Genomic DNA, 22473 nt, shown 5'->3' with positions numbered 1-22473 from the left:
CCACATTCCAAAGGTGTACAGGCTAGTAGGTTAATTGGGTGGCCTGGGCTCATCGGGCCAGATGAGCCTGTTACCCTGCTGCATCTCTAACTAAATTATTTTGTAATCACCCCACTACCTGATGGTTAGCATGGAGTCAGTAGACCAAAGGGCTACACAAGTCTGTATATTGAACTATCTATTTAAACTTATTGTGATTTTTTTTATTATTGTGTTCTTTATCTTGTTGTGCTTTTTCATGCTGCATTGAAACACAGGAACATAAAACCATAGAAAACCTACAACACAATACAGGCCCTTCAGCCCACAAAACTGTGCCGAGCATGTCCTTACCTTAGAACTCCCTAGGCTTACCCATAGTCCTCTATTTTTCTAAGCTCCATGCATCCATCCAGGAGTCTCTTAAAAGACCCTATCGTTTCCGCCTCCACCACCGTCGCCTGCAGCCCATTCCACGCACTCACCACTCTCTGTGTAAAAAACATACCCCTGACATCTCCTCTGTGCCTCCTTTCAAGCACCTTAAAACTATGCCCTCTTGTGCTAGCCATTTCAACCCTGGGAAAAAGCCTCTGACTATCCACACGATCAATGCCTCTCATTATCTAGTACACCTCTGATTCTCCGTCACTCCAAGGAGAAAAGGCCGAGTTCACTCAACCTATTCTCATAAGGCATGCTCTCCAATCCAGGCAACATCCTTGTAAGCCTCCTCTGCACCCTTTCTATAGCTTCCATGTCCTTCCTGTAGTGAGGCGACCAGAACTGAGCACAGTACTCCAAGTGGAGTCTGACCAGGGTCCTATATAGCTGCAACATTACCTCTCGGTTCTGAAACTCAATCCCACAATTGATGAAGGCCAATGCACCGTATGCCTTCTTAACCACAGATCCTTAGTAACAATTATTTCATTCTCCTTTACACTTATGTACTGGAAATTACATTAGACATTCTTGAACCTTGAAGTCACTTCTTCTGAGAGCCCAGGATGGCAAGTCTGCAGGCCTCGTCTGCTTACACCTCCAGCAACCTCTTCAGTAACAGTTCCCCAGGGAGAGTAATTTGCCTTGGCTCTTCCCCCCTTCAAGATCCTGCTTTAAAACTATTTCTGACGTGTGGCCTGTGGTGAAAGCCAGAGCAAAACACACATTTTGTTGCCTGCCAGTTCCATTCTGATGTCAGCAGCAAGGTTCTGGGCAGCAGCCAGACATAGCAGTTTGATGTGGTAATTAATCCTGCCAGGGTAGAGGTCTAACAGTCAGCCTCTCACACATTTTCACCAGAGGTGACAACACTTCATTAAAGCATGACTACCAAGCCCTTGACACATGAACCAGACTTCCCACCTCCCCTCAGCTGCACAGGGTTACAAAATGTAAGAAACATCGAAACAGAGCACAGAACAGGCTCTTTGGCCCACAATGTTGTGCCAACATTTTAATCTACTCTAAGATCAACCCTTCTCACCACCCCCTACATAGCCCATTTTTTCTATCATCCATGTGCTTATCTAAAAGTATATTAAATGTCCCTAATATATCTGCATCTGCCACCATCCCGGACAGGACTTACAATGTACCCATCACTCTCTTGGTTTAAAAAAAACTACTTGACATTCCCTCTGTACTTTCCTCTAATCACCTTAAAATAATTCCCCCTTGTATTAGCCCTGGAAAAAGGTCCACTCAATCTTCATCTCTTATCATCTTGTACACCTCCATCAAGTCACCTCTCATCCTCCTTTGCTGCAAAGAGACAAGTCCCAGCTCGTTCAACGTATCCTCAAAAGACAAACTGGCAAAATACTGAAACTGGCACTCTTGGCCACAGTTTGGCTGAGAGCGACTCCAAACACATATATAGCATAGGAATAGGTTCTGTGCCCACCATAAGCTGAATTTCTTGTAGTATTTTTCAGACTTAAGATCAGAAAGCTGCAGATTCTGGAAATGCTCAAAAATTTATTCGATTTCCCTTGATAAAGTGGATGTGGAGATGATGTTTCCTATAGTGGGGCAGTCTACAACCAGAGGGCAAAGCTTCAGAACAGAAGGACATCCATTTAGAACATAGATGAGAAGGAATTTCTTTAGCCAGAGGGTGGTAAATCTGTGGAATTCATTACACACTCTGCTGTGCAGGACAAATCATTGGGTGTATTTAAATCAGAGGCTGGAAGGTTCTTTATTAGTCAGGGCATCAAAGGTTACGAAGACAGGAGAAAGGAGTTGAGGGATAATTAGCTGTGTTTGAATGGCAGAGCAGACTCATTGGATTAAATGGCCTAAATCTGTTCCTATATTTTATGGTTTTGTGCTGGTAATCTAACTAATCCCACCTGCCTGTTCATGCCCCTTATCATATCCCTCCATTCCTTGCCTGTACATGGCCCAGATCCCTCCATTCCCTGCCTGTACATGGACCATATTCCCTGCCTCTTCAACACCATGATTGCATCTACACTGTATTAAAAAAAACCCTTCTCCCTCACTCTAAAGCTGTGCTCTCTAGTATTTTGTCATTCCTACCCTAGGAAAAAGACTCTTTCTACCATCCTCCCCCACCCTCTTCCGAAGCTCCACAGTAAAAACCCAATGTTTATCCAATCTCTCCTTATAGCCAATACACTCCAATCCAGGCCACGTCTCAATGAACCTCTTCACCTGTACCGCACACAGTACTCCATACAGAACCTGACCAGAGTTTTATAAAGTTGCACCATGACTTCCCTAACTTTTATACTGAAAACCCTGACCTCTCTCTTCCCGGTCTTCCAAGTTTCTCTGTCAGTCCCATCATCCTATTTTTCTCTTCCTCCACCCACTTCATCTGCCCCTCACCCACATACTCCTTCCACTGGATTCCTCCCCCCCATGTTCCCCTCTATCCTCCCCACCACTCTTATTTGAATCCATGCTCCACTTTTCCTTTCAGAACCCTTCGTCTACAGCCCTTTCTCACCTCCACCCATCACCTTGTAGCCTCTGTATTTCTACTGTCCCTCCTCCATCTGCCTACAGGACATAGGAACAGAATTAGTCCATTCAGCCCATTGAATCTTGGCTGATTTATTGTCCTTTGCAGTCCCATTTTCCTGCCTTTTCCCTATAACTTCTGATGCCCTTACAATTCAAGAACTTATAAACCTCTGCATTAAATTTACCCAATGACTGGCAATGAATTCCACAAATCCGCCACCATCGGGATAAAGAAATTCCTCCTTATTTCTGTTCTAAAGGGACATCCTTCTAATCCAAGGCTCTTCCCTCTGGTCCTACCACACTTCCTCACCTGGATCCAACTATCACCTGCCAGCTTCTGCTCCATCCCTTCTCGTTAACAAGGCATTGTCCTACCCACAGGACTGCCACTCACTAGATGTTTTCTGTTTATTGCACCATTCTCTCTAAACTCTAAAGAAAATCCCAAGAGATCAGCACTTTATTTGATACTCATACCACTCTATCTGTCACCAACAAGCATTCTATGGTGAAAGTCACTTAGGTTACATTTCTTCTCTATTCTGATATTTGGTCTGAACAACTGAACTTCTTGATCATCTCTGCTTGCTTTTATGCATTAATTGAATTGCTGCCACGTGATTGGCTCATTAGATATTGGTATTACCGAGCAAATGTACAGGTGTACCGAATAAAATGGCCACTGAGTGTATGTCTTGCCGAAAGCAAAAAGTGCAATTTTATCAATTAATTTTTGTAGAATGAACAAGCAAGAACACATTTAATTTATTCACACTACAAAGTAATATTGCTGCAATGAGACAGGTGCTGAGATGGATGCCCTTTAGTGTCATAGAACATTATAGCACAGAAATGGACCTTTCAGCCCATCTAGTCTGTGCTGAACTGTTATTCTGCCTGGGATCAGCACCTGGACCATAGCCCTCCATACCCATCACATTCATGTACTTATCCAAACTTCTCTTCAATATTGAAATCAAACCTGCATCCACCACTTCCACTGGCAGCTTGTTCCACACTCTCAGTGAAGAAGTTGCCCCTCAGGTTCGTCTTAAACATTTCACCTTTCACCCTTAAACCATGCCTTCTAGTTGTGGTCTCACACAACCTCCTTGCATTTTCCTCCATCTATGCCCCTCATAACTTTGTTGCTTCTCTCCTCATTCTCCTACACTCCAGTGAATAAAGTCCTAACCTATTCATTGTTAATCTGTAACTCAGGTTCTCAAGCAACACCCTTGTCAATTTTCTCTGTACATCATACCATTACTTTGTACTTGCCCTGGCTTTGCTGAAAAATATTATACTTCCACAAATATTTTTCACTTAATAACTTTTGACAAACATTTGTGCAATTAGATTTTGCACATTGATATTGGTGTCAAGGACAGTAGAATCAGATAATTGGTCTCAACGTATCTCATGTCCTTCAGAGGATGATAGTCAGTTGTCTGACTTGTCCAAGATGATTATCGACCAGGAGAACTCGCACCACTCACGCCCCACCTTAAACTGGTGACACAGCAGTGGAGATAGACCATGTAGAAGGACCTGGGAGTGCACGTCTCACACAACCTTTCATGATACCAAAACACATTCAACACAATCAGGAAAGCTCACCAACACCTCTACTTTTTTTGAGGAGGCTGAAGAGAGCTGAACCATGCACATCTTTACACACATCATTCTACAGATGAGCAGCATCATAACAAGCTGCATCACTGTTTGATTCAGAAACTGAACTGCCGCAGACAGGAAGGCTCTACAATGGGTGGTCAAAGCTGCCCAATGCATCACCAGCAGCAGCCTACCCTCCATCAAGGACATATACAGAAAGATGCTGAAAAATTGCAACCACCCTGTTTCATTGCTTGTTTGTCCCACTCCCATCAGGGAGGAAATTAGTTTTCACAGCAGGACCACCGGACTCAAAAACAGTTACATTCACCAAACAGTAAGGCTGATCAACACCTCCACCCACTAACCCACTCCATCACGCTCCCAACCACCATTTCCTGTCAGTCACTGATGTAGACACTCCCGTGCCTAGCGTCACTTCATGGACATACAACCAATGTATATGTTATCTTGTGTATTTATATTAATTGTGTTACTATCATTATTGTTGTGTTTTTATGTTATGGTGATTTTTTTGTGCTGCACTGGATCTGGAGTAAGAATTTTTTCGTTCTCCTTTACACTTGTGCACTGGAAATGACATTGAATAATCTTGAATCTAGCCAATGTACGAGTTGACAGCTGCAGCAATCTGCTGTCCTTGGTCAGCCACTCTGTTGTACCATAACCACGTTAAAAGAAGAAAAGGATAATTAAACATATGAGATCACATACTACCAGAGATGGCAGGGTGGCGGAGTGGTTAGCACAATGCTTTACAGTACCAGAGACAATGGTTCATTTCCCGCTGCTGTCCATAAAGACTTTGTACATTCTACCTGTGACTGTGCTGGTTTCCTCCGGATGCTCTGTTTTCCTCCTACGAAAACCTACCAATGGTAGGTTAAATGGTTCTGGTACAGTATTTAAGTCTGCATGCTCCCAAACTGGGACAGTTGGTGCCAGTAAGGACCCTTACCATCTTTCAGGGATGTAGCAGTGGCACAGCATTCAAGATCCCAGACAAGTAAATTAACTTCCCTGAACTGCTTCAACTACTTTTGACAACATATTCTGAATCTGTGACCTCAATGACCACGGGCAAGAGAAAAATGAAAAAGGTGATTGATGGAAAAAGTTGAAGAATTCAATTAGCAAGGATTGATAAGAAATTATGACACTGTTCTAACACACAGTACCTTTCATCAAATTTTATTTTTAAAAAACCATTGAACATTCTTCCGGTTTGAGGACCGCAAATAAGTCATTTGGCATTTAGTGTTAATGTCTGCAGCACACACTTCAATGTGCAAGACAATTTGTACCAATTTCAGACATCAAAACATAGTGGTTTAAAAAATATCTTTAAACCAATAAACAGTATTTAAAGCACATAAGAGAAATATATTGTGGGGTGTTTCTTACTTCAAATATTTAAAATAAAAATCTGAACTTTCAATGTAAAAACAAAATCCCAGAAAAGTGTACGAATATGTGCAACACCCTTCTACATGGTCTATCTCCAGCTTTGTTGTACATAACTCACAAATGTAAAGAGCAAACTGATGTATGCAAATCACTTGGATGTACTACAAAGTTCATCCTAATAGGACAAATATAACAAAGATAATGGCATCTAATGGAAAATATTTACAGTAGTACTGCCCCATCAATCATTTCTCAGTAACAGCACCCCTTTTTGCTTCATACATACAAAAACACCACAATTATGAAAGACATGCAGCTATGAATGCTTCCTTTAAAACAAACCTTCAATACTCACTTGTGCTTTATCAGGACAGCCGATAAGAGGAATACACAGAGAGAAAAAAAATGACACTTAGTAACTTGACCTTTTAGAAAAACACCAAAGTATATTTACAATATGGCAGGTTACGTTCTGAACTACACAACATAGTTCTGATTTGCAGGGAAACTGTTGATCTTTGAACACGTACATCTACTGTCACATAGTCACACATTACTACAATCCCCCACAAAAACTTCCATCCTGATATGTTGAGGTTTTCTCCTTTATACAAAGTCACATTGGCAGCTGAAAGATGCATCCCCAACTTCAAAGCTAAAATGCAACTTCTAACAGTATATTTTCCTCATGTCCACATTGACTCCCCACCCCTCCCCCTCAATGAGGTGATGATGAGACCAAAAGCTTACGTCTTAGGTGGACATTCATTGGTACTATCTTTACCAAGCCATTGTGAAATATGAATTTCCAAGCGCTGCTGCTGGTAACCGAGGTGGGGACCTTCTATTGCATCTTCTGAAAAGTAGATAACCTGATGGTGTCTTGAAGGAAAGCCTGTGTGGGAGACAAATTACTACAGCCCAAATGTAACAGCAGACATTTTGGAATACTACTGCTTACAACCAAGTACGAGTAGCAAAGTGATTATAGGTTTATAGAGATGTCCTTAGTCCACAATTAAAGCCTCATTACTTAGAAACTGCGGTTGTCTTTTACTTGATCTGCTTATGTTAAAGATTGATCTGTGATTCAATATTCTTGGAGGCTGGTACTAGAAAAATCAAAGAATATATACACAATAGCCATAGGAAAAGTCAGGCATTGCGCAAATATGTGTTAAAATGCTCTTGCGAATGTGTGCACCACTTTGACATATTGGAGCTATAACTTAGGTGGTAGCTGAACTACTCCATGTGTGGCCAGCCAATGATACATTTTAATAAGCAGATATCATGAATAAATCACAAATCCTCACTAATACAAGCAATTCAAATTGATAATGTACAGGGGGATGAGCACTAACCATTTTTAATTGTTTGTATGATGTGAAAAATTTCAACCCTGCTTGGTGCCAACAATTCCCTATGATCGTTAAATCTGATTAATATTAAAACGTCACATCAGAGTAAATATAAAAACAGTTTCCTGCTGAACATGAGGCAGACAAGTACAAGATCTCTGACTGAGGACCAAGTCCAGATACTGGCATTAACCTCCCTGGGCATTTGATTGCAGAACCCCACCAACTAGGAACATGCTAAATTTATTCTCTGTTGCCTAAGCTGTGCTATTTCAAAGAAGGGCACAGCACAAGAATAAGCTTTATACTCAGATTGGAGCAAGGGAACGAATGAAGTTCAGTTTGCATTTAGAGTATTAGAGCCTTGCAAAGTCTTGTGAACACAGGATCAGACTTGTCAGCCTGCCTTCATATATTAGCACTGTACTTAACTGTAAGTAGCAGTTTCAGTTTTTTTTAAAATCCCAAAGTCCAATACTTGTTATCACCAGTAGCTGCAGTGACACGCAGACCAGTCACTTGCCTAGACAGCAATCACAGAAAGTAATGGCGAATTTGGATTAACTTCGGGTAGACTCCAAGTCCCAAATGCTTTGCCCGCCCCCCCCAATCAGAACATTGTTAGAATTAAAATTAACACGCACCAGGCTATGACCATTCACTTTCCAGTTGGACCCTCTCCAGACAAAGCCTTAGGATGCTCAATTCTTGATGGCAAAATGTGAAACTTCTATAAATTATAGCCACCTAATATACAGGCAGATTTTAATCACACCCCATTTGACCAACAAAGAAAAACAGGAAATAATAACAATCCAATTGTTCCTTTAAGCCATACTAAAAACAAGTGAGCACCCACATTTTGGAACACACGTACTGAATAAATCAAGAATCATCCGAATCTCGGCTCTCCATTACCTGGAGAAACCTCCTACAATAACACTAAGGCCACCTAGTCCATCAATGCAAATAGTCCAAAATGAAATGCAGACATTAAGCTTTATTTCAAATAATCTGGATTTAATGTTTCGGTGGAGGATAAATAATGGAAATTAATTTTTTTAAAAAAGCCACATCATCAGGAATAGCTTTCACTCTGAATTATTTTGGCTTATTTATCAAATTCAATGCTTCCAAGTAAAATTAGATGCTGGGAGAGAAATGCAAAGGTGCCAAGCTTGCCTGAGGAAAGGAACATTTCTGCAAACCATCACTGGTTGCAAATTAATTCAATGCCAATACAAGCCCTAGTTCTAATTGATGGATCACTAGAAGACTAAAATTTGGAGTAGGTGCACTTCAAATTAGTGTTCACCCATGTTGTTTATGCTGACCAGTCTCAGGCTCAAATGGATCAAAAACTGTGAGGGATTAACATTCACAATTCATCTCTAATCTGCTAACAATGCTTTGGAAAGATCCCAGATTTTTATACCCTCCACTGCAGTGCACCAGATTACCAGACTCAACAGTTCTCCAGAGCAACCATGTACATGTTTATTGGGTAATGTGCGGGTTCTCTTTCCAGATGGAGACAAGAACCAGAGTTTCTAGGGACTTCAACCCCAATTCTGAAAGGAGTGGATTACAAATGAGCAGAAATGTATTCCCCTGCTTTCTTCCCTAGTCTTCAGAAGGTGCAGTTATCAACCAAGCAGAGGTGTATATATACTGTACACAACCCAGAGTTTTGTCCATCACCCACACATACACTGAGAACATCACATTTGACAAATGCACCATCCCAACTTTCAATTTCAAGCTTACTTTACTTTGACTACCCATCCAACTTTCCATTAAGACTGTGCTACGAAACCATGAAGCTACCGCACACAGGGATTACAAGACTGAGTACATCTATTGAATAGGCAAACCTAAAGTGAAGACATCATTTATTTATTATCCTTTAAATATTTTAATAGACACCAAGGATTACTGAGCTCTGTACATTCATGGATATTAAAACTGAGGATGGCAAAACACTCACTTTCTCTCAACAAAATAACACAGTAAACCCTAGCTATGCAAGAAGACAGACTCGATGGTTCTCAGCCCTCTGGTTCAATGGAACTATACAACAGTGGATCATACAGAGGGGTCCCTAGAATCCATGCCCACTCATCCTAATTAAGTGGTCAGTCACAGACCCCTAGATAAAAGAGGACACGGTGAAAGGAAACTCAGTAGAAAATAAACAAGAGACAGAACAAATGGAAATGCCTGTCAGTGGGGCAGAATTAAAATACTGGGATCTTATTCAGCTTGATTAAAACCTGGGATGCAAGATGTTACATTGATAGTTGCACACAGTAATAGGATTTAAACAATAGTTTTAAATAACAGTCACCGAAGCAGCAAAAGGAAAATCACCCAAATAATATACTACACAAAAAACAGTAATGAGACTCCAAACTCATTCACCACCTGTTTATACTTTGGGAAACTTGTTTTTAATCCTCTGACAGATTTCCAATCAACTTAATGTTAGCATGTCCTAATAATTACAGTGCTCGGTTAAATTCTACTTGTTGATAAAAATAAGTGGTTAGCAGCAGTTACTTAAAAAAGACAAAACACAGAACAAGTATTTTCATGCAACTGAAAACCTATTAATTAACCCTAGTGATCATTAAAAAGTAAACTGGTTAGATGAATCAATAATTTTTAATGGAGGCATAAGCATAGCAGAGATGGGAAAGAGTACAAACCAAAAGTCCCAAAGCACAAAGGATAAACTGCTAGAGCAACTCCTGCATTGGTTGGTCAGGCAGCATCTGTGGAGGTAGACAGATAGTTAACCTGAAACATCAACTATCCCTTACCCTCCAGAAATGCTGCCTGCCCACTAATTTCATCCAGTTTTTGCTCTGCATCTGTGCCTGATAGTGTTGCAACAGTCAAGTGTAAAAATCAACCTATATTAATCCCTTTCTTCTTTAGATGCTTACTACATCCATAACAAGAATTAAGCTGTCGTTTTTGATTCCAAGCTTTATTAATATTACATTTAAATGTTCAAACATGAGGAGAGGTTTAGGGGTAGCACCATTTAAATAGTTGAGATGGTAACCAGATGCTGTTAACAGAGGTTGGTACTGAATATACAGCAGATCATTGAAACTAGAATATGTATACCATCAGCCTGTTAAGTGAGTGTGTACCAATACCTGAGATAGCAATGACAATAATAGGAAGGCTTCTGTTTCTCTGATTTTTTTTTACAACCCAGGCTGGTTCCAAACACTGGCCAGAATACTTCTTGCTGTCACTAGATTAAATGCCTCCTCCCAAAGGTACCATTTCCAGCAGCACAACATCCCCTCTCCACAACAGACAAGTACAAAACACAACTTGTTAAGTCTCTGGAGCAAGACATGAACTACAACCTTCTGAACCAGAGGAATAGCAATACCACATGATGAGATCAAACACTTTCCAGTGCTAAAGGGACATGAATGGAGAGGAGGGACAGAGAAGGGATAAAGTTAAGGCAAAAGCTTGGTATAACCAAATACTGGTCTAGTTGAGCATGGACAATTCAAGTTTGCATTGTGGTGCTGTGCTTCAGGTTATAAAAAATGTTTCCTCAATCACAGGCTTATGAATTTCTTAAATCACTGCTCAAGCCAGTTAGTAAAGGGAATATTTGTCCTTTGGAAAGGATTATGCAGTGGTTATTAAACACTTTGAATAACGTGTAATGTGTCACAGGATCCTCTATTTTAGTAATTTATGAATAGTAGTATATAAGCTACAATCAGCTTCACTTTTTTCAAACATATGACAGCACTGAATTTTCACCTCAACTCATCAATCCCATCTGAGGGGAAAAGCAAGAAAATATGTGAGGGAGCAGTTAAATTTTTAATATCAGTGTTCCATTTTTAAATGTACACTATTTTTGAAGTTTCCAAAAGATTATTATATTTTTAAACAAGCAAATTCACATGAACCTTTGACAGCTATACACAATCAAACTTACGATATGCTGCAAATGTGCACTGCACTGTCTGTTTCTTTCCATTCTGGCCACAGTATTCAGAGCTAGCAACCTTTTTGATACCATAATTTGCTAATTGACAGTGAACATTCTGGAAGGTCAAATACTGACCTAGATGGATAAGAAGCTAAGTTATAAGCATTCAGAACAAATGAGCATTAGAGACCATACCAAATTCACTGTGCAAGTGTATGTACTTCCTTTTGTCTTGGCAATAACTGATCTTCAACACTGATCATATCCCAATCTGAAATAGGGGTCTAAATACAAGATTTCCTTCTCTGGTAAGAGTTATTACCTTGAACAATGTTGGGGAAAGGGAAAGACAGTTAAGAAATTCCTAACGTTCTCATACTGCACAACTCCATACCACGCAAGACAATTGCTTTGACATGTCCCAAATCCAGCCAATTTTTGTAGCACGTAGGTTTACTAGTGTCCACAAAGGGTGAGATTACTAAACCGAGATTAGAAGGCCCTCCATGTTTGTTGAACAATGATGATCTAGAATTATGGCCTCAAATTCATTCTCAGCTCACCTTAAGCAGTTGGGCACAATTAAAGCAATAGAAATGTCCTGGACTGGATTACTGAGCACTAAAAGCAACCTTCTTCTCAGACGTTAAATGAAATGATTCTGTTTATTACAAAAATGGAAAGTACAAATTGCAATCCCAACATCCTAGAACACATCTGGCACTATTTGTTTAAATTTCCCGAATAATAGACAAAAGAAACTGCATTTAACTGGGTTCATCATTATAAACTGGGTACAGCCATTCAGGAGGTGTCTGCAATCAGCATCTTATTCTGGCCAAATGAAAAGCCACAGTTTTAAAGCAGAGCAAAAAGAGCTACAGGGCCTCCATTTTGCTCACTTTTGAGGGGATGTTCTCCTTCAGAAGGAAAGCAAGCAAGAACTTAATATCACACTTGCAGTTTGAAGATTAAGTAGTTAAATACAAAACACCACCAAACAGAATTTGAGAAATACTTCAAGTCTGAAGAGATGATGACCAGGATTTAATTTTTTGAAACAAAATTCTCAGCATTTATAAAATCAAACTCAGATGTCCATAATAAAGTAAAATGATAGGGGAGGGGAGGGGCTGGGAATGGAAATATGGCTGGAGGACGGAAAGAGCAGCAGTTTGCTGCAACATGCTAAATTTGTTCCAATTAGCTGTTGGATCAAGTAATGGAATAAAGATGAAAAAATTAATAGGACACATCTTTAACTGAGATTTGAATTTACCAAATGTAAAATAAATTCTTATATGAGATGGGCAATTCTGTTCTCTTTGTGCAAGAGTTAAATTGTGAAGACTTGAAATGGCTAATTATCAGAATCTTTGCTCGGGACCTCATGTCTGTTGTTGGTGACTCTACAATAGCATAAACCAGCCGAGTATAAAGAGGATACAAGAACTCAAATGTTGTACAGTGTAAACTGTGGGTGGTAATTTACTTACATTTACATATATATTAAAATGTGGATTTAACCCTTCACCGAGGGAGGAAAGTATGCATCTTTCACTTACATATAAGCAAACAGAATAGCAGTTCCCAGAAAAGCAGTGTTTTGGGCTTGTGATATTATCTGTAGATGCTACAAACAGGAAGTGAGTCATTTGTATGTAAAGTAGAACCATGTGACAATATCATTCCCCAAATTTCATTGTTTCTTAGCCAGCACATAATCCAAAAGGCTTGGTTTCAGTGGACTACAGTGGCAGGATTGAAAATCTCAATCGACACACTATGGTACAGAATACAATTTTATATTCAAATTAAAAAAGACACCTTTCACAGCAGTACAGACACGTATAGTCACAGTATGTTTGTGCACTTCTTCTTTTGTACTGTTTGTTAATCTGTGACCCCAAAAATGTGATAACTTAACATCTAATGATTGACTAAATAAATTGACCGACCCAATTAGTGGAAATCTATTTCTGTACACATCCTGCTGGCATCATGCCAGAAGGCAGAAGAACGCTCTAAAATGCTTTCCTCCTCCCAACATCAGTAAATAAGAGCAATGCTGTACCAGCAGAAGCATTTTAGTCAAAGCCACGGCTGCCATCTCCCTGAGCGATACCACTGACAATAGGCAGGTGGAGGTGTTGGGGTGGGGGGTGGAAGAGAGCAAGCAAAACCTTTACGTTAAGCCTGTAAGGTTTTGTTTCACACCAGGAAGATAAAGTGAACTTCCCACACAGGTGTCTCCAGCAATGGTTTACAAAACACATTCGTAGCTAAAAGTCAAGGTATCATTTGCACTCCCACACAAATTTTTCTGTCCACTGATTTAGAGTCAACTAGGAATAATGGGGGAAGAAAACAGTTGACTCCCAACTGCAGAGGATGAGCTCTCAGACAATTATTCTACAGCTTATGGCTACATTGGAAGAAATAGAGGTACTCATCCTTACTTTTTGGACAAGGGTTGGGATGAGAATTCTCAAACCATCAGCTGCAGAGGGGAAAGGGTTTGGCTGTTAAAGCAAGGCATTTGTTGTTTTCAGCTCTTCCACATGCAAGGTTGGAGGCACTGGCCAGAATGCACAGACGTCAGCAACTCAGACACATTCTTCAGCTGACATCAGGAGGGGATTGATGTATTCGAAGCCTTCAAATTCTGACTGGTCAATTTTCTTGACAGCATCACTATGAAAAGAAAAGGAAGATCAGAAATCCAGGAACCATTACTTTTGTGTTCATGCACTACACAGTGGAATGAAGTTTTCTGTCAATTTCACAAATGAGAGATCAAATCATCACTGATAAACCTTTTCTTCCTGCAAGTCTGGTAGTTATTGCATTTAATTGTTACCTGTGAGGTTTAGATAATGTTTACAGCAAATGATCTGCTGAGAAACCATTTTCACTGCACTACAACCTTTTATGGACAATTGCCTCATTAGATTGTTAGACAATATGATGGAGGATTAGCAGATTATCTGGCAGCAGGCTCATTGGCTATAAATTAGGTGGCATGGCAGAGTAGTGGTTAGTGCAATGCTCTACTGCCAAAGCAATCAGGGGTTCAATTCCCGCTGCAGGCTATAAGGGTTCTGCCCACAACTTAGGTCCTCTGGGTACTCCAGTTTCCTCTCACATTCCAAAGACGTAGGGGTTAGAGGCAGTAAGCTGTGGGCATGCTGTGTCGGCGCTGGAAGCACGGCAATACTATTGGGTTCCCCAAGCACAACCTCTAGATTGTGTTGGCCATTGATGCAAATGACACACTGGTATATTGTCTCAAGAACCAAGATGCAGTGAAAACCTTTTGTGTACCATCTACACAGATGATGGCATAAATACACTCAGTGACCACTTTATCAGGTAAATATCTAAACAGCCAATCATGTGGCAGCAACTCAATGCATAATAGCATGCAGACATGGCTAAGAGGTTCAGTTGTTGTTCAGACCAAACATCAGAATGGGGAAGAAATGTGATCTAAGTAACTTTGACCACAGAATGATTGTTGGTGCCAGACGGGATGGTTTGGGTACCTCAGAAATTGCCGATCTCCTAGTGTTTTCACACAGTGTCTAGAGTTTAGAGAATTAATGTTAAAAACAAAACATCCAGTGAGCAGCAATTCTGCCGGTGAAAATGCTTCGTAAATGAGAGAGGTCAGAGGAGAAAGGCCAGACAGGTTCAAACTGTCAAGAAGGTGACAGTAATTCAAATAGCCATACATTACAACACTGATGTGCAGAAGACATCTCTGAATGCCTTGAAGTGGATGGGCTAGAGCAGCAGAAGACCACAACAGGCTCCACTCTAGTACCTAATAAAGTGGCTACTGAGTCTAACTACAGACAGGTAATAAAAACAATGTAGAATATGGTGCTGCAGTTACAGAGAAGATACAGTGACGGTAAACAGAGTGCAAGTGCCACAACAAGAGAGATTAGAAGAAGAATTCATCTTTAGCACACAAGAGGTCTGTTCAAGAGTTTGATAGCAGCGGGATAAAAGTTGTCAGAGTCTGGTGGTAAGCATTTTCAAATGTAACATCATTGACAAATTGTAATAGTTGGCTTAAAATCTTTATCTAGGCATAGGCTTAACATACTTTTCATTGCCCATTGTTCAATCGACAAGGAGGCAATTGAAAAAATAAACTGGGATTGTTCATCCTTGGAACAAAAATATCTGTTCAAAATTATACCGGGACAGGAATTGCAGTTTGATAGAACTTGATCAGTAAAGCATCATCAGAGAGTGCATTCTGAAGCCAGCTCAGTATTAAAATAGAAGTGGATGCACACATAAAATGGAACGTTTTACACAGCTACTGGGAACAGGAAAGGTACAGGACTATACACCGAAACTACTGGATACACTCAGCAGGCCAGGTAGCATCTATGGAAAGGAATAACCAGTCAACATTTCAGGCTGATGCGCTCCCAGTTCTAATTAAGTGGCAAGACTGTTAATTCCTTTCCATTGATGCTACCTGACCTGCTGAATTTCTCTAGCATTTTGTGCATATTACTTAGGATATCTAACATCTGCAGAATGGTTTGCGTTTGAGGTACAGAAAAAACTGGACACCTGTTGGAAAGAGCACAACAGACAGAATGAACTAACTCTTGACACAGATTTTAATCAAACAATACTGGCTAAATTTTGATTTAACCTTTTGTAGATTTAATCTTTTGTAGAACAAATCTAGTTCAAAACCATACAAATGTTTCTGGTTGAGGTGCCACTTGAGAAAGTGCCAGTGTAACAGCTGCTCAAAGTCTCCCCACTTCCTTTGCAACATACTTGTAATTAGAATACAAACTGATGCCAATTGGGAGTACTAAAAGCACGAATAATTTATCCTGATAAAGGTATAGCAACTTCAGCTGAGTTTCTAACTTGGGGTTGGGCAGAATTTAATTGAACACTCATCAATCCAAGTACTGAGACAAAACAAAAAGTGGGTGTGGTTGTGCATGTCTCTGAGTGAGTGAGTGTGTGCATCTCTCTCTGTCTGTATATATATATACACACACACACACACACACACACAGACAGGGTGTCCAAGACATTTGCACAGTACAGTATTTGTCAACATAGAGTGGAGAACAAGTCTGTAGATCTGGCCAAGGATGACGTGGGTGGAGTGCCACCTTGGTTTGGGGGGGTGGGGGCGGTGGCAGAGAAGTAGTGCTGGGGCAGTGGTGGGTGGTGTGTGGCATGGGTGCAGACACACCCAGCAAGGTCATTTGATTCCAAATATTGATCATTACAGAATGTCTCTCTGGTGCTTCCCACTCCCTTCTCCTTCTCCCAACCAAGATTCCCCACTGTCAGTCCACAATAGAGACCCATATCAGAATCCTATTTATCATCACTGACATAGGTCATGAAATGTTTTTTTTTGCAGCAGTCTATAGTACTGGCACATCTTTGGCACCCTAGCTATACATAAGTGCCCAAGACTTTTGCAGAGAAATGTAATCTCTTTGATTCTTACAGAGAACAAAGAAAAGTGAGTGAGTATGATTACTACTTACTCATCATCTGGAGTGAGCTGGACTGGTTCGTTCGTGAACTGTGAGTCAAAGTTGTCAAGTCCATATTCACCAGAGATGTGTGGCTTGAAAGGTGGAATGATCTGTCTTTGTTCCATCTAGAGGGGCAGCAATAAAATAGTTTAATTCTCACCTGAATTAAATTTCATTTTGCTACATTATGTGGTTGCCTGCATTCTGCCAGCTGTAGGACATTTCTTGTGAAAAGACTGTACGGAAAACAGTGGGGGTGTATGTTCCTGCGGGGAGTCCGGGCACTGTCGGCGGCTCAGTTGCACAAAGGGGAAAAGCAAAAATCAAGTGACTGAAAATCTGGATCAAAGAGTCAAAGGGATAAGGGAAAAAACAATGGGGGTGGGTAGATGTTAAAAGAAATTGATGTTAGTGACATCACATTGGAGACTACCAAGACAGGATATGAGGTGTTCCTCTATAGAACATCCAAAAACCACTTATATCCTTTGCCTCCACAGATGGCGTTTCACCTGCCAAATTCTTCAAGCATTGTTTTGTTGTTCATTTGGTTGATTCTACATTAGTTAGGGAAAAGGAGGCTGAGGAGAGATTTCATGGGAGTGGCAGATTATGAGATCCAGGGAACACAGACAGAAAGGACTTTTTAAAAAATTGGTCATATTTACAATGGGACAGATAGAGAGGTTAATCAGCAGGGAGCTTAGAGGGAAATGGGGAAAGATTTTAACTCCCAACAGTAAAAAGGCCTGAAATTCACCATTTAAAAAGATGGCAGAAATAGGAACTCATCTGTTTTCATTGCCTTATCCAAATCATTGGGTATATTTAAAGCTGAGGTTGATAGTAAGGGCGTTAAAGGTTACAGAGAGAAGGCAGAAGAGCTGGTTGAGAGGGATGATAAATCAGTCATGCTGGTGGAGCTGACTCAATAGGCCAAATGCCCCAATTCTGCTCCCATGTCTCATGGTCTTATATTATATTTAAAAAGTACCCGCTTGATCATTTAAAGAGTTGTAACCTACAAACAACAGACCATCTGGAAATACAGTTACCAAATTGACTCCATTTCTGACTTGACTGAGTAGCTGATCTCCCTTGTAGCATACATTTCACAGGACCAGGATCCACTGCTTGTGGATTAATTGATAAAGCTGATCACAAATCTTTTTAAGTATTTCTCCAAAACTTTCAGGCTGGCACTCCCAACAAGAATCATATTTTTGTGGAGCATAACTGAGAAATTGCACAGAATGCTGGTTACAGTGCGGACCTCTCCCATTTATCAGCCAATTGAAAAATCCACATGAAGACAGAAGACTGCAAATACTGGAATGTAGAACAACAAGCAATCTGCTGAACAGCACAGTGGGTCGAGCTGCATCTGTGATTGGGGGGCGGCAGGTTGTGGGAATGAATTGTTGGCCTGGGCACTTCCCTTCCCCACTATATATTTGCCACCCTCACCTCTCTACTCAGCTGTGATGCAAAGTTTTGCCCTAAGACATCAATAATTCCTTTCCTTTCCATAGATGACTTAAGAGTTCTTCCAGCAGATTGTTTGTTGCTAAAAAAAATCCACTTCCCTTTTCCATTTTAGACTTGCGTATGTACTCTGTCATGGCCTACTTCGGATCACTTGTTCTTTAAAACGCTTCCAAACTCTCACTGACAAAGCCTTGAAAAGATCTTAACATACTCTGAGATCAGATCTTTTGATTATTTTGATGCCCCAAATCCCATAAATTGCTTCAGACAGGAGTCCTTTGTTCTCTGTCCTCATCAACCCATTTCCTCACCCTCTCCATTCGCCCATCCTCCTACTGACTCCACCTCCTCCACCAAAATGGGCCCGAGCCAGATTTCCATTTTGGAGGAAGATGATTTCATGGTCAGCTGAGACAGAGATAGGCTCTCCTGAATTAAGGGACTGTAAACTAGGGAGAGGGGCAGAGAGATCTGGGGCTAAGGATGCACTTCATTGCAAGAGGCAGGACAGGTTGAAAATATGGTTAATATGGCATATGCATTTCTGGCCTTTGCCAAGCAAGTCACTCATCATTTATTGGTTGTTTTATGCAGCCAATTTAGATTGCCTCACATCTGTCAGAGAGTTTAGAAAAGATTCACAAGAATGGTTCCTGAGATGAGACAGCAGCTACAAGGTCAAATAGTGGCTCAGGCAGGCACATTAGCAACACTTAAAAGACATTTTGATAAGTGTATCGATATGAGAGGTTAAGAGGGCTATGGGCCAAATACAGGCAGATGAGATTAGCTCACTGGGTCAAAGACTCTGCTTCCATGCTGTATGACAAATTAGAGGAGCTGAGAGTAGTTTTGTCAAAACAGTATTTGATATGAAGGGTCTAGACTGACGAAACAGTAAAGATGGCTGTTCCTTTTGGTAGAGTGTCTGAACCAAGGGTCACAGGCATATCATCATTGGAAAGAGAATGTGGAATTTGTTTTGCAGAGTTTGGATGGAATCTGAAATGCAATACCCGTAGACGTTAGGGAGGTATGATTGACTGTGGCCATCAAGAGGGAAATGAATAAATATGCAATGAAGAAAAAAATTACAAGATTATCGAGAAATGGCTAGTGGATTTAGACACCCCACTTGGTAGCAAGGCAATCCATAAATGATGGGCTAAATATCCCCTTTCATGCTATAATCATTCTATATGAATGCTTGCATTTATCCTACCCAGGCACCTCAAGTATTCAAAATTATAAGGCGTATAGAGGTTGGGCGAAACTAGTACTAGAGGTCGTGGGTTAAGAATGAAAGATAAGTGGAGCCCAAGGTTTGGGGGGGGGGAGGGGGGGTAGAGAGAACTTCTTCACCCAGAGGATGGTGAGAGTGTGTAACGAACTGCAAGCGGAAGTGGTGTATGCGGGTTCTATTTCAACAGTTAAGGGAAATTTAGATAGGTAGATAGATGGGAGAAGTATGGAGGCTATCGTCCAGATACAGGTCAATGGGACTAGGCAGAACAACAATTGAGCACAGACTAGATATTTCTGTGCTGTAGTACTCTATGACTCTATAAGATGACCTACAAGGAAGAGTGATCTAGTTGAAATATCATGCATTTTATTCCACTAATTTGTTCCACACTCACCAAGTCCCAGTCTACATTGCGGAAGAAAGAATTTCCCTGAATATCTGCGAATCCCGTCTGTGGGTGACATCCGAGTCGTTCTGCGGGATCCTGAAATAAAGCACAAATAAGATTGTAAGAGAAATGCAAAGATCATCTTATGAAAGCAAGCAACATTTGGAATTTAACTAATACAAATCAGTAGATCACTGGCCATTCCCAAGTACAGCACCATGAATAGGTGCAAATATCACAAACACAAAGAAACTGTGAAGTCTTGGTTGTACATTCAGTTTTATATATTCTGATGTATGCTGACAGGATTCTTTTACCTGGACCTTGAGGAAATGCCAATAGTTCTGGAGTAACCACTGGCATTTCCTCAGAAGCATCAGGAAACTTGAGCTACCCAAACTTCCTCTCAGCCTCTTGACAGCTTCACCTTGACCACACTTCAACACTGCATTCACAGATTTACTGAAGGGTTACGGTGTAAAGCGCATCCAGTCAGCCTGTCAAGTCTGTTTCATATCTATTTAAATGCCATCAAGCAAATCTCACTCTCCTGCTCCCATTCCATAGCCCAAATTTATTTTCCCTTTCAGATACAACTTCTTTTCGAATATTGCAATTAAATCTCCTTACATGACTCCCCTAGTAGTGGATATTGAACCCAAATTACTCAGTGAGTATAAAAACATCTTCGGTCATAAACTTTCAGCCCATTCCACCAGTGTGCCTACATCTCTTTGCTGTCTAACATCATCCAGATTACCAATGGGAGTCAACAACATTTGTCTCAGTTGCAAATTTGAAATGAGTGCCTTGCACACCCAAGTCATGAATTTATATTCAAGAAAGCAGCATCACTTCACCCTAGTTCCCCTCCTCCTTCACCTTCTCCTCTCCTCTCCTATCAGATTCCTCCTTCTCCAGCCCTTTACCTTCATCACCTCCCAGCTTCTCACTTCATCTCCCATCCACCTGGCTTCACCTATTACCTTCTATAGTTTGTACTCATTCCCCTTCCTCGACTTTTTTATTCTGGCTTCTTCCCCCTTCCTTTCCAGTCATGATGAAGGGGTTCAGCCAGAAATGTTGACGGTTTATTCATTTATTTCACTTGTTCTGCCTGACCTATTGAGTTTCTCCAGCAGCTTGTATGTGTTATTCTACTGTGGACCTTAGGAGAATGCCATACACACCCACATCCTGTCAGAGGAACATCCTTTCACTATCATTGTTGCTGTCTACTTAACTGATTTTCCATCCATATCTCTGCAACCCCTTGTATTCCATGGTTTTAAATCTTGTTAACCAGACTACTATGGCAGCATATATGCTTTTTGCAAGTCCATTTATACCAACTGCATTCCTATAGCATTTTTCTGTTACTTAAGCTCAAAAAATTTGTCTAGTTCAGCATGATTTGCTTTCAACAAATGTAGTGAAATTCAGCCCAGGTAACTGCTAATTCTGCTTCAAATACTTGTTTTGAGAATTTAGCTCATAAGCATCGGCAGACTAAGTAATTGGTCATTACTGGGTTTATGTCCTCAACAAAACAATTTGAGGTTCACAGGATGAAGAATATTGTTTTACCTTTCTAGAAGATTCAATCATTAAATACGACAATACCACTAGTCAGAAACCAATACCTTATTGAGAAATCCCTTTAATACACTTGCAGCTTTGACAGAGAGCGAGCGTGGAATTCGTATTTGTTTTTCCAAAATGACTGAAATGCACAAAGGTACAAGCTCGAATTAGCAGCGTGCCAAGAACACATACTATCCCCACATATGATGCTTCAGCTATTGTCAACACAAGTCCTAACTGTATGCTCATCATCTTGTACTCCGTGACAATTAACTTCCAGTAAGATTTGATTTTTTAAGAACTATTAGGAATTGTGCATTTGACAAATGTATGTTCTAAAGAAAAACTAAACAGCACAATGGTCCTGAATCTTTAAATATTAAAAGATAATTAGTACCAGGGAAAGACAAAACACGTTTTAGTATTTTCAAGATTCTAAGAGATACAAATGAGATTAACTCTGACAAATTATTTGCTATGGTATGCTCGTTACTTTTTCTTAGATGAAGAAAAATATCCATCTCAGCATGATACAAGTACACAGATTTTTTAGCACAATAGTTACATTTGAACTCCTGGTCTATCTTGTGCTCAGTGAGTACAAGTCCCAAGTTGCAGAACTGATCAGAACATATAACATAGCAGTTAATTCACACCATAAGATCTTGAAAACTCTGGTGTAGTCTCATTAAAACTTCTTACTGTATAAACATGTACACTTTACCTTATTTTGAAAAGAATCACAGCACGATCAAACTACACCAACTAACAATTACATAGCCGAACTCAAATGACGGAATCAAAATGTTGTTCCTCTGAGCCAAGAGATGTATATTAATATTGGTGAGTTAGAGCAGATGTGG

At 40.4% G+C, this 22473-nt stretch overlaps 1 protein-coding gene across 2 annotated transcripts in view; it reads right to left on the bottom strand.

The window, feature by feature from the left end:
• Positions 1 to 13153: 13153 nt before the first annotated feature.
• prkci (protein kinase C, iota) overlaps positions 13154 to 22473 on the bottom strand; it is a 129888-nt gene continuing 120568 nt past the window's right edge. For both annotated transcript variants that reach the window (XM_072254916.1, XM_072254917.1), the window contains 4 exons: positions 21670 to 21749; positions 20033 to 20122; positions 16914 to 17029; positions 13154 to 14058 (listed from right to left, as the gene is read on the bottom strand). In XM_072254916.1, the coding sequence (XP_072111017.1) occupies positions 13971 to 14058; positions 16914 to 17029; positions 20033 to 20122; positions 21670 to 21749 (374 nt within the window). In that variant the 3' untranslated portion in view covers positions 13154 to 13970. The remainder of the gene's footprint in view (positions 14059 to 16913; positions 17030 to 20032; positions 20123 to 21669; positions 21750 to 22473) is intronic.

Source organism: Mobula birostris, chromosome 4 (assembly GCF_030028105.1).
Source record: "Mobula birostris isolate sMobBir1 chromosome 4, sMobBir1.hap1, whole genome shotgun sequence".
Classification (NCBI taxonomy): Eukaryota; Metazoa; Chordata; class Chondrichthyes; order Myliobatiformes; family Myliobatidae; genus Mobula; species Mobula birostris.
This window is presented reverse-complemented; position numbering and strand designations above follow the sequence as displayed.